Source organism: Balaenoptera acutorostrata, chromosome 17 (genome assembly GCF_949987535.1).
Source record: "Balaenoptera acutorostrata chromosome 17, mBalAcu1.1, whole genome shotgun sequence".
NCBI classification, from domain to species: Eukaryota; Metazoa; Chordata; class Mammalia; order Artiodactyla; family Balaenopteridae; genus Balaenoptera; species Balaenoptera acutorostrata.
The window spans coordinates 53306832-53320000 of record NC_080080.1 but is presented as its reverse complement, the minus strand read 5'-3'; the positions used below and the strand labels follow the sequence as shown (position 1 = coordinate 53320000).

Here is a 13169-nt window from a genome sequence, read left to right as displayed (position 1 = left end):
GTTTTTTACCTGAGGGATGCTTCTTATTCTCATGCAACTGTTTTCCTAATGATTGAGCCCTCTTCTACACCAGGTGCAGTTACATGATAGACAATGTGATTCTACTGATGAACGGTGCATTGCAAAAAAAATCTGTGAAAGAAATTCTGGTGAAGTGCCACCCGTTGGGCCGTTTCACAGAAATGGAAGCAGTCAACATTGCAGAGACACCTTCTGATCTCTTTAATGCCATTCTGGTTGAAACACCATTAGGTATGAATGCATAAATAATTGCACAGCTGCTTGTGTATGTTATCACAGTATTAGAAAATGCACTTTCAATTCATAATTTTCTCCATGAATATAGTGTCATACTATACGGATTCCTAGAAGTGAAATGGACATTAAAGAATCATCTGGTCCAGCTCCCTTATTTTTCAGATCAAGACAATGAAGTATACCAGATCACATGCAAACCATTTGTAGCTGAGAAGGAGCTAGGGCTCATCTCCCAACCTCCAAACCCCTGTACTTTGTTCCTGACCATAGCAAATAAATGATAGAACTTGTAATTTTTCAAAAAATTAATTTTCTAGCTGGGTTTTATATGTTTAGTTCCTTATCTTTTCATTTTAAATTTCTGTCTTAATAAGGCTGCATATAGGAAACATTTTGTTTTAGGAAATTTAAGAATGCCATTTTCTGAGATGCTCAGGAGTGTCTGTCTAATGACCTGAAGCAATGATGAAATAAGTAATAATTTCATTATAATTTGGCACTGACAACAGTTGTAGCATTTAAAATACTAATGGGACAATTTTATACAATTATTGTCAGGAAACCTGGATTATAGTTATTCACTGTTGATCATTCATCAAAATAGTTGCTGTTTAAAACAAATTTTAAAAAGAAAAAAATTACATCATTATTAAGTGTCCAGTGCTAATGGAGCATAGCATGGCAGAAAGAGGGTGAGTCTGAAAGCAGATATCCCTAAGCATGACAGGCTCTGCCCACCACCAACCGAGTGACTTGTAACAATTCATTTCACTCCAGTTTGCTCATTTTAAAAACAATAATATCTTACTATAACAGAGTTTTGAAAACTAAGACGGTTTTAATACAACTCAATGCTTGGCACATAGTAAGGTTGCAAATGGTAAATATTACTGTTATCTAAAGGTGGGTGTCGGGGGGGGCTTCAAAAAGTAAACCATAAAGTGAGTAGTTCCAGGTTGTGAGGCTTAAATAAGTTCAAGTATATCCAGTGTTTGGTGATGGCTTGCACAGAGCAAATGCTTCCTAAGTCATCAACCTTCTTGTCACCATCACTCTTAGCCTCACCGAGTCTGTGGATTGCCACTCCACAGTGTCCTAGTTAGGGGTGGGCAGAGGGTGGTGCGTTCAGGAGACATTTTCTACAGTTTATAATCATGTTTTGATTAATTTATTTTGTACAATAATTTCTGCTTTCAGCTCCGTTCTTTCAAGACTGTATGTCCGAAAATACTCTAGACGAACTGAATATTGAAATACTGCGCAATAAACTATACAAGGTAACTGTTTCCCCCAATATTATGTTCTTCTTTATTACATAATACATCATAACCAGAGTTCTTTATTAAATGTTACTTGCTTGTTAGCCAGCTGCTGAATTATGAAGCTAGGCATACTGGGGACAAAGTCCTTTTAGTCCTGGCCTGTCTTCTAGTTAAATACATGTATGTCAACTTCTCCCAGCCAGCAAGATCCTTGAGAGGATCCCATGCTTCTCTGTATCCTTAACTCTTTACATGGTGCCTGGAACATAAAAGGTGTCAATTGGATGGATGGATGGATAGATGGATGGATGGATGGATGGATGGATGATGGGTGGGTGGATAGATGAGTGCGGTGAACCATATGAATCCATTTCAAAAGAAGCAGCATACATAGTGAACCTTGTGTTATGTAGTGTCCATCTCTGCCCTCAATCCTGTTAACAGAGTCCCTGAATTTCACAGTTAACCTGTTCACACAATTTTAATCTACTGACAGTGTGCAGCATACCAAGATGACCATCTGTGGACACAACATCATAGGCACCACTTTGTATAACCTGACCAGCTGTCTGTCTGGACTATGCTGCCGCCATTTGAGTCACTCTGTGTAATAAGGGCTGAGCAAAATCTATCCATTTTCACTCACACCACTACAGCATCTTTGGACACTCTCATAGAGTACCTGAATGAATATATATATATATATATATATATATATATATATATATATATTCATATATGTATACATTGCCATTGCCATGCTGTATATCTAGCTTCTTATGTTGACACATGTGGACCTCTCAAAAGCATTGCATTGCAGCAGTTTTCCTTTTTATATAAAGACTTACGGGCTTAGAGGAAGCATCCCTGAGATATAGCTAACAGAAGGCACTGTTTTAAGCACTTATAGGCATTAGATCACTTAACCCACCCAGCAAAACTATGTGCCATCCCCATTCCTCAGATGAGAAAACTGAAGCATGGAGAGGTAAATTTACTTGGCAGAAGTCAGTTAGCTAGTAAGTAACAGATTTGGGATTCAAACACAGCCTGCCTCTACAGCCTAGACTCTGCCTTTGCAGTGTATCTTCCATGCTCAATGCCATCCCAAATGTGTCTCCTGAGCACTAGGAGACATTAAATATCAGCATAGGACCAAATCTAGACTTATTTGCAGAGTTCATAAGACAGTTTGGCACTCTTGTTAGAATAGCAAGAATCAACAGTGTGAAATAATCCAAGAGGCATGCAAAAAAGTGCTTGTTGAGTAATTATAAGCTATGATAAGTCCAATTTTGTTCTTTTATGGAGTTCCTTTTTTAGGCTGTGCAATGTGCTTCAAGGTGAAAGTTTGCACCAAATTTATTATAAAATATCTCCCTAGGGGAGAAGTAATTCAATTTCCATTAAAGAGTTTAATAACCCATGAAAAGCTGATCTAGAAATTTCCAAAAGGAAAATATATTCATTTTCTTGCCTTATGATCTTTCTTCTTTTTAAGTCTTACATCGAGGCATTCTATAAATTCTGTAAGAATCATGGTGATGTCACAGCAGAAATTATGTGTCCCATTCTTGAGGTAAGAAAGAGTCCTTGAATTTTTTTATGTCAAATAATGTGCTTATACACTTTTCATTTACATAATCCTACCAATTTTTTGAATCTTAGAAGTTCTTTTATTTAGAAATAAAATAGCAATATATTTTGTTATACATATATCATTTGATGTCTTCAGTTAAAAGAGGTATTTTCTTAGTTTTCTACATAGAAGAGTTATTTTTGAATTAGAAAAGAATGCTTTTGATAGAAGTTTGATCATGATTCACTTTGATGTAGTATGAAGAAAGTAGATTATAATTAGTTAAAAATTTAGCATGCTTTGGACAATTGGTGCACTATAGGTACTCTTATAATAATCACCAACTTCCCTCCCAAAATTGGGCAGCTGGGGACCCCCACAACTTGGCAACAAAGTCTACTGTGGGCATGGTTCCTTATATAAATCCTAAAATAAAGGTTGCCCCAAACAACCGTTGAGCATCCCCGCTCTTGGCAAGAACATTCTATGGGTAGTGATTCACAGTTGCCATGCCCACTTAAACCTCACAATGTGTCAGATGGCACCATTGGTTCCAACCTCTCTAATTGATGTTATATTCTCTTTAATTCCTCTTTATCATCACAGATTTCATCTGTGCCCACAGGCCCTCTTGCTTGCAATGTCAATCTGCACATGCATGAGGGACTCAGGCCAGAGATCAGAATGGTCTGAGGGGAATTCTGGGCATAGTTTGCACTGAGTATTTGACATAGATCGCTCTTGCTGGCTTCCTATTTCACTTGGATCTTAAAAAAAAAAAAAAAAACCCATTCTGGGCTTAAAAATCTCTTGCTTTGCCCTGTGAAACAAAGTTTTGTCTAAAGAATATCTTTAACCATTAGATTATCTGTTACAGTGACTTCTACACTGGTGGGTAGATATTTAAGCTGTTCAGTGACTTCTGATTTCAAGAAAAGCCTGATAAGAACTACCCTTTGGGTAAGAAGAGAAAAAAACCTGAAATAACCTCATCTGCATATATTTCAACCAAATGTTCTGAAACTGCATTTGATAAAATTAGCTCCCCTCAAATATCTAATTATTAACATTTTACAGTTAAAGATACTGTTAAAATTTTAAGGTCAAAGCAGTCCTTGAAGTAAGAACTCCTTGGAGAACTCCAAAAAATATTTTTTGTCTTTATCTATATTATACAGAGAGTGGGCATCGATAAATAACATTTTTTTCATGGCATGCTAATTGTCAGAAAGTGAGTTAGTCTCTTCCAGACATGCTGATAACATAACACAAGCAACCTAGTGACTCTATGAAGCTCCTCCCTTTCTTTTCATAAATTTAACTACTAGCCACACTATAAAAAGCCACATTATCTCTGGCTCAAAAATGTAGTTTCTACATGGCATAATTCCTGTGGTTTAGAAATGGTTCATGTAGTTTATACCTACAAAATATATAGGAAAAGATTAACGTTAAAATTAATAACCTTCACACCTGTCAGAATGGCTATCACCAAAAGGAATACAAATAACAAATGTTGGCAAGGATGTAGAGAAAAGGGAACACTGATACACTGTTGTTGGGAGTGTAAATTCGTGCAGCCACTGTGGAAAATAGTATGGAGGTTTCTCAAAAAACTGAAAATAGAACCAGCAATATAAACCAGCAATTCCACTACTGGGTATATAGCCAAAAGAAACAAAAATACTAATTTGAAAAGATACATGCACCCTAATGTGCATAGCAATATTACTTACAATTGCCAAGGTATGGAAGCAACCTAAGTGTTCATCAACAGATGAATGGGTGAAGAAGATGTGATACACATATACAATGGAATACTACTTGGCCATAAAAAAGATGAAATTTTGCCATTTGCAGCAACATGGATGGAATTGGAGGGCATTATGCTAAGTGAAATAAGACAGAGAAAGACAAATATTGTATGATATCACTTACATGTAGAATCTAAAAAATACAACAAATCAGTGAATAAAACAAGCAAACAAACAAAAAGCAGACTCACAGATATAGAGAACAAACTAGTGGTTACCAGTGGGGAGAGGGAGAGGGGGAGGGGTAATATAGGTGTAGGGGGGAAAAAAGGGTTATTCTGGGATTATATGAAATGTGAAACTCCAAAATTGTAAAGCACTTAGTATTTAAAGAATCTTTCATTCAATAAAAAAAAGAAAAAATAATAATAACCTTACAGAGGTATACAATGGCACTATTAATAGCTAACATTTATTATATACCAGATACTATCCTAAGTGCTTTATATACACAAATTCACTTGGACTTCAAAATAGCACAATGAGATGGGTAGTTTAGTACCTCATTTTCAGAAGGGACAACTGAGGCACAGAGAAGGCTAGTAAGTTGCCTGATGTCAAACAGCTAGTAAGTGGTAGTGTCAGGATTTGAATACAGGTAGTCTGGCTCCAGTTCTTATATGTTTATCTATGTTAAATTACATCTACATCAAATTCACCTGCACAGTTCTTTTGTATAAAAACTGCTCTTCTGTGCTAATTCTTAAGCAAGATCATACTGCACGTGCTACAAAAATCAGAAGTAAATAAGAATTATGTCTTTGTAAATGTAAAAAGGATAGCATGGTATTAGCAGAATACTTATCACCAGGAGGATTTGGTCAAAGTACTACATACCCTGTGTTCTCTTTGTCCCTTTCCTATACCCATGATACTACCTTATTAGATTAGATTTTTTTTTCAAGCTGTGTTAAAAATAAAAATCCATTTAACTATCTTTGTACATTTATATAAAAATATCAGTTATGTATGTTATGCAGTTATAACATTTCTAATGATATGATTGGAAGAGGCTTGTCAGTTTTATATAAATACACCAGATCATGTAATTACTTCCCCTTTTATTTGTGCAACTATAGAGCACTTAGAGTTTCTGAAGTTCTTCCATATTCTCATTTGATCTCATTTGACAGGAGACTTTAAAAGACTGAATACAGTGGAAGAGGGCATTAACCTAGGCTTGCAGGTTAAAATGTGACCTAATCACAAGACTGTAGCTTCATATTTAAAAAAAGAAATTGACTTATGTTCCAGACAAATGTGCTGCAGTATACTGTTTGCCTCTTATTCCTGCTCTTCTGACAGTCTGTAAGGTTAATGAAGCAGTGAAAAATAGCACAGAATATGTTTGTTTCATCTCCCTCGGTCAGTACACATGTTAATAAGGCTGGGTTTGGTCCCAATTCACTTCACTCTCTTCCACTGCCATCGACTCCTCTATCCACTGCTCCCACCAGGGAGACCCTTCCTCCTGTAAGGAACTGGCCAGAATTTTTGACTCAATGAGCCCAACTCCATCATGAGCAACGGATAATGGTTTTGAATACATCAACACTGCATGGTTATCTTTTGCAACAACAACAAAAAATAAGTTATGGTTTTAAAATGCATGAGTGTTTGAAGGGTAGAGTGAAAGGAAAGACATCCGACGTACACTGTACCACACAGGCTGGCTGCCCTCTGAAAATGATACAGGGCTTACAGGAAACTAGTACCACCCCATCTACTCTCCTCCATAATCAGATGTCATAGCAAACTGTCTGCTTAGGGATGGTCAAAGACAGAATAGCTCCTTTACAATTCAAAAATTATGGTTCTTTTCACTAAGAGAATACACATACACACACACACACACACACACACACACAGCCTCTCGGCTAGAAGTAGTAAAGCAGATAGACAGTTATAATAAAAGGGCAATTAAAGTATAATAAGGAGTCAAAGGAAATCATATCCAATTAGAGAGGAAAGAGAAGAGCTTCTTATGAAAAGGATTGCATTGGATGGAACCCTCAAATGCAGGTAGGATTTCAACCTGGAGAGTTATGGGATGGAGTGTGTGCTCTGCAGGCAAAGGGAACAAGTATTAACCAGGACAAGAAGTTGGAAAGTGTGTGGCGTGTTCAGATACCCGGCCGCATCAGTCAAAGTCCTCTCTTCTTGGCATGGCTTGTGAATCCTCTCCTATTCTCTCCCCAGCTACCTGTCAATCCTGCCTCTCCAGCTGCTTCCCCAGGGTTGGAGCTATGGCCATTCCTCCAAAATGTCATGCTCTACTCCATGCAGCTTCCTCCTCTGCCTTGCATGCCTGCAGTGCTGCCTACCTGGCCCTATTTCTCTCCTTATTATTCTAACATTCTATAACTAGGAAGGATGTTGAAGATCATCTGGGACAATTAACTCCATTGTTGCTCCTCCTGCCCTATTTGTTATTTCAAGGTTTTTTTATTGCCATGAAATCTCCCTCTTGCCTTTCTTCTTTTATCCCTGGAAAGTCTGAAATTACTGGAAGGACTGGTTATATTCAGTAGCCAGAGGCAGCTGCCTTTGCTTCCAGATAAGCCCACTCCTCGCTTCTGGCACACCCATAATTTCCATGAGAGCAATCAAAAGTATCAGAAGGAACCAACTCTCACTGTACTGATAGGAAACACCTGTTCTAACAAAAGAGTTCCAGTAAAATCTGTTGCAAGTCTGGATTTGTTATTAATTAGTCAAACATAGTATTGTAGAGCAATTCATTTCAACTTTCGTGTGCATATGAATAAGCTTGGAATCTTGTTAAAATGCAGATTCTGGTTTACTAGGTCTGGACTATGGTCTAAGATTCTGAACTTCTAACGAGCTTCCAGGTGATGTCAAAGCTACTAATCCTTGAAACACACCTTGGATAGCAACATTGTAGAGAATATTAGAGAATTTTTTAAATAGTAGAACCATAGTAGCACCCTGGGCCATTCCATTGGATTTAGTAAACAGTTAAGATCTTCCTGTGTCAGGCACTGGATATTCAAAACTGAACAATCAACAAGAGAGACATGATCTCTCAAAGATTTTAGAGTGTGGTGGGGTGAAAGACACATGCACAGATTTTAAAATAATGTGGTAAGTGCAGGTTGCTTTGGATGGATGGAGAAGGCTTTCTTAGCCCAAGGACATCATGGCAAACTCCCATGGTGGGCAGAGGAGGTGTCCGTGGAGGACAGACTGAGATGAAATGGTCAGAGTAGGTAGAAGAAAAACTAAGAGAAGTCCAAAGGAAGAGAAGGCAATTTCAAGAAGGACTCCGTGGTTAGATAAGACAGAGAGGCCTGACGTGGGGCTGGGAGCTCGGGTGCCTAGTGGTGCTCAACACAGAGAAGACAGGCCGGGAGTACATGTGACCCACTTGAGAGATCGTGTAGCCAAACCCCACCATTTACAAATAAGGAAACTGAGGCCCTGAGAGGAAGATCACTTGTCCCGAGCCCTGTAATCCTTAGCTACAGACTTAAATTTACTGATATCTAACCTAGAACTTTAAAGAAGAAAAACAAAACCAGGAAAGTACAAACAAATGGTAAGTAGCACAGTTTCATTATGTAAAAAATCCTACTGACATCAAGCAGAAAGGGATGTTTAACATGTATGACATGCACATTTTGTGCTAAACACTCTGCTAGGCCCTTCTATTTACATTACCTTGTTCTATCTCTGAATCGACCCCAGCAAGTAGGTATTATTCCAATTATTATGGAAGACACATTTGAGACTCTAGTGGCCTACATGAGAGAGACACATGAGTAACTAATAACAGAGAGCCTGGGAACTGAAGTTTAGTGTGAGGTCCTGGGCTCCTGGGCTGTTGTCACTGCTGTGTGATCCTTCTCTGGCAAGCAGAGTTACTCCGTTACAGGAAGAGATTATGGGAACATTAATAACACATGTCTGTATTATAATTAGACATAGATCAGGAAAGGAAAGCAAATCATTTTGGAAATGAATTTGTCCAGAGCGTTTAATAGATGGTTCAATTTTACTGATTTATTGTCTTGCAAATTCAGTTTGAGGCAGACAGACGTGCTTTTATCATCACTCTTAACTCCTTTGGCACCGAGTTGAGCAAAGAGGACCGCGAGACCCTCTACCCGACCTGTGGCAAGCTCTATCCCGAGGGACTGCGTCTGCTGGCCCAAGCAGAGGACTTCGAGCAAATGAAGAGAGTAGCGGACCATTATGGAGTATGTGTTTATCCCAGGTTCCTGAAAAGTCTTGTGTGATTTCATCACGTGTATTTTAGAAGTCCGCACATCACATTTACACTTCTTATCTAAAACATTTATAATGTTTGTGCAATAGAAAGCAGTATCTCTTGCTGTAATGTCTCTCCCAAAGAAATACGCTGAGTTTCTAACCCAAGCTATTGGTGTTTTTTAAGGTTCCTGCCAAGCAACTACTTGTTTAAATCTCCAAGGAACGGTCATTTGAGCCCTTTTTTTTTGAAGTGCTTGATAAAGCAAGTTCCCCAAGGGACTGGTGCAGTGTTCTGGAAATGTGAGCTCATGCCACAGTTATGTAAAAGAGCCTGACCCAGCCATCCTTTCAAGTGCCCATTGGGCAAACAGTGTTAGGTACAGACTGTCTACTTGAAGGACAGGGGAAAATATGGACATACTGTTTATACCACTCCCTTTGCTCAGTGGCCAGGATTCGGGAAAGGAAAGAGGGCTGCTATGTCCTCTCCCACTCCAGCACCCAACTGCTCTTAGAGAGCCTAAAGCTTCTCAGCTCAAGGTTATAACCTCATCCCCTGGTACCGTTCCTTCTGACCTGCAGACAGTAACATACAGACCCTCCAGGTAGCTTTTCCAGAACTGGAATGACACTCCTCTTATCTTTGCCTATGGATTTCCGAAACCCTCCAGGAAAGATAAGCCAGCAAACAATGCGTGAACATTTGTGACATCTCTTGTGTCACTGCAAGAGGTTCTTTAGCATAATATTAAAATTTGAGTTTCTCCCCAATTTCCACCCCTTCCTCACTTGAAATTCCATAATGAATTTTAGTCAGTTGTCATCTCAAAGAACCCATGAAGCCATACTGATTAAACCACAAGCACTCAGTTAGCCTCTATAATGTGTCTAACTAGCCCTAAGAATCAAATGTGGAAATCAGCTCAGTGTACACTGAAAGTAGAACTGCTTTGGCCTCTTACCTTGTAGGCCTGAACAAGCCAATAGGATGGAATGCCATCTGTACTCTCGTTGTTTGGATTTTTTGGTATTTCCTCAAGAAGCCAAAGATCCTACAAAAAAAATCCAGGCCTTCTGGATAGATTTTCTAAGATGGGTGCACAGTTTCTATATTGCTGGAAAAATATAGTTTTTATATTTATAAAAAAGGAAAATTTGTTAAAAAAACAATTTCTTGTCTTTGTTTTTCAGGTATACAAGCCTTTGTTTGAGGCTGTAGGTGATGGCAGTGGGGGAAAGACATTGGAGGATGTATTTTATGAGCGTGAGGTATGATGTAAATGGAAATACTGCTAGCTTATATGCTCTTTTTCTCATACTCTGGGTCTTAGTATTTCCTTTTTTTTACTTGGGTTTTCTTTTTACAGTTGATCAGGCCAATTGATCATGTACATTCATAGTTTGAATGTGTATTAGTTAGTATCTCTGCCTTGGAGAGTCAAGGCACTGTGGTTCACATATGATGGCTTCTTGTGGGATTGTCATATACAGACAGATGTGCACATAGCAAAGCTCTGGAAGTAAGGCAGCCATTCTGTAAGTATCTAGAGAAACAAAGCTAGGATGTTCTCATGATCACATATTGACTGTTCCCAGGGGGCACACCCTGTTAAGTGCATCCCACTCGAATCCATCCCTTTTTCAAGAAGGATTTATCACTCCTGTGCACAATTAGAACACTTAGGAATTATTTGCATGGAAATCCATCCCATCTAGATTATTCTCTTTCCCTGAAAAGGCAGAAGAATACTTGATCCATTTGTAGCCAATTCCTGAGCTACTGAAGTGTGCAACAAGAGGACTTTGTGGGAGGGTAGCCAGATAAAGTCCCCCAAATCTGGAGACTTTTTTCTAGTGTACTTTATTCATTTCCCTAAAACCACTGGTCCTTCCATGTCAGTCTGATTGGAACTAACAGATAACCCTGAAATTCACCCACACTTTAGGGTTAGACTGGCTTGAGAAAGCAGTATGGGGGGTCTTCCTGTAAGTCCTACTCTAGACATTTTCCAACGATTCTCTAGAAAGAAGTAAAAACAATGCAAGTATTCCCATATATTAGGGATGTTTTAAAAGTCCACACTATTGCCCTTCTGCTGCAAAGACGGCTGTTAAAGGAGCTGCCCTTGGCAGGAAAAATGTGTGCCTGTTTCTAAGAGCAGGGGGCCTCCCCTTCCTGACTGCTTTGCTTGAGGTTTTCAGAATTACATGTGGGACTCAGTACCTCTTCTCCTTTCTTCTAAATGGAAAAGTATAAAGGAATTGTTCCATTTCAGACTGTACCCCAGTTAAAAAAATGTTTTTGAAAATTTTCTTTTACTGATCTGCCTTCTGCAGAAAAAAACTATTCAACTGTATGTCAAGTTGCTGCAGAGCATCCTAAGGAAACTCATAATATCACCTGGTCCAAATTCTAGAGGCCTGTGACATTACCCTGAAATGCAGTTCAATAGCCTAAAAACCACCTTAAAATTTTAAAAATTGTGGCCAAGGAAAAATACTTTATCTAAATGAGACAAGCCTACTAGCTAGAAGCCAAATAAATATCACTACAAAGTTACACACACACACACACACACACACACACACACACACCCCCCAAAGTCCTCCTAGGAATCTTGGTGCTAGCAGTGCTGCTGAGATTTGGAGCTTGTCTTATGATTTTACAAACTTACTTTTTAAACTACTGTTGTCTGCCTTTCTCTGCAGAGTGACGCTCTCCCTTTAGACTTGCTGAATTTCCTACTGTTTTCCTTTCTTTGACACAATTTAGAAATTGTCTATTTAAATACAGATAAGCACTACACAAGCACAAATCAGTCTGTAGCTTAATATTATTTTATTAAAGTAGTATGTTCCAGAAGAGTTGATGGTCCATGTTTTTTTTTTCCTTCCCCAGGTACAGATGAACGTGCTGGCATTCAACCGGCAATTCCACTATGGTGTGTTTTATGCGTACACCAAGCTGAAGGAACAAGAAATGAGAAATGTCGTGTGGATAGCTGAATGCATTTCACAAAGACATCGAACTAAAATTAACAGTTACATTCCAATCTTATAACCCAGTGAGGGGCCTGAAATGCAGAAAATCATAAATGCTAAGAGGAAGTTACTGAGGGAAATAGGAGTTGTGTTATATTATCTAGATCACACAAAACTAAGCCACACTGCACTTCATGAATTGCATACCGACCAGAAACGCAGCAAGGCAACCCTGAAACAAAGCATTTATTTTTCTTCCAAAAGCCTTAAATCTTGCTTCCACATTTATGTCTCATTCTTCACCTTGCCTTAGACATTAATTTTAATTAACCCTATGGTACTTTTCCTATTCTTATTTTTGTTCTTTTAAAAATCAAATCTTTTAAAAGTGTTTTGCTTTCCCATGATTCTCCACAGGCCCAAATACTGAGTGTCTGCTTTATTTTTTAACTGTCCATCCCTTCCCTAGGTCCACAAAAATCCAGAGCTGTACGTAGCCAACATGGACCACATATGGTGGAAAATACCTTATTTTTTTCTAATACACTTTGACCTGGTAGGCTTGGGAAAGCTACATAATTCCAAATCATATTCCATAGATGCAGGTAGTGTTAAATTTGTTATTAAGGCTACCACTTACAACTAATTTTCTCACAACTTTCTTTAAATAAAAGGTATACCTCTCTTTCTTGCAGTTTCTTCATACTTTGCCTGAGAAGAAAGTAACTCCATTAGTTGTATTTTATTCATTCAGAAGCATAAATCACAGGTTCGGTTTACAGGATATGGATTCTCTATAAAACTTCAGTAGAACTGGTGCAGAGAGCTACCCAGAAAAAGAAAAAGTGACAAACGCTGCTCTAGTGCTTTCTTCAAAAATAAAAAATTCCTAAATAGAAAAATCTGTATTTGCTATAGTTTAAAAATTAAACATATATACATATTTGAAAGTTCTTCAAGTGAGAATATTTACAGAGAATATACATATACTGGTAATAGAATGAGGCACAAAGACCAAGAAGTAAATCAATTTTGCTGCAA

At 38.3% G+C, this 13169-nt stretch overlaps 1 protein-coding gene across 2 annotated transcripts in view; it reads left to right on the top strand.

Moving 5' to 3' along the window:
• ATP6V0D2 (ATPase H+ transporting V0 subunit d2) overlaps positions 1-12816 on the top strand; it is a 54618-nt gene extending 41802 nt beyond the window's left edge. The window contains exons 3-8 of one of the 2 annotated variants that reach the window (XM_007176094.3): positions 74-252; positions 1456-1535; positions 3022-3099; positions 8957-9133; positions 10338-10415; positions 12046-12816. In XM_007176094.3, the coding sequence (XP_007176156.2) occupies positions 74-252; positions 1456-1535; positions 3022-3099; positions 8957-9133; positions 10338-10415; positions 12046-12207 (754 nt within the window). In that variant the 3' untranslated portion in view covers positions 12208-12816. The remainder of the gene's footprint in view (positions 1-73; positions 253-1455; positions 1536-3021; positions 3100-8956; positions 9134-10337; positions 10416-12045) is intronic. The other variant, XM_007176095.2, reaches the window with a different exon arrangement.
• Positions 12817-13169: the final 353 nt, after the last annotated feature.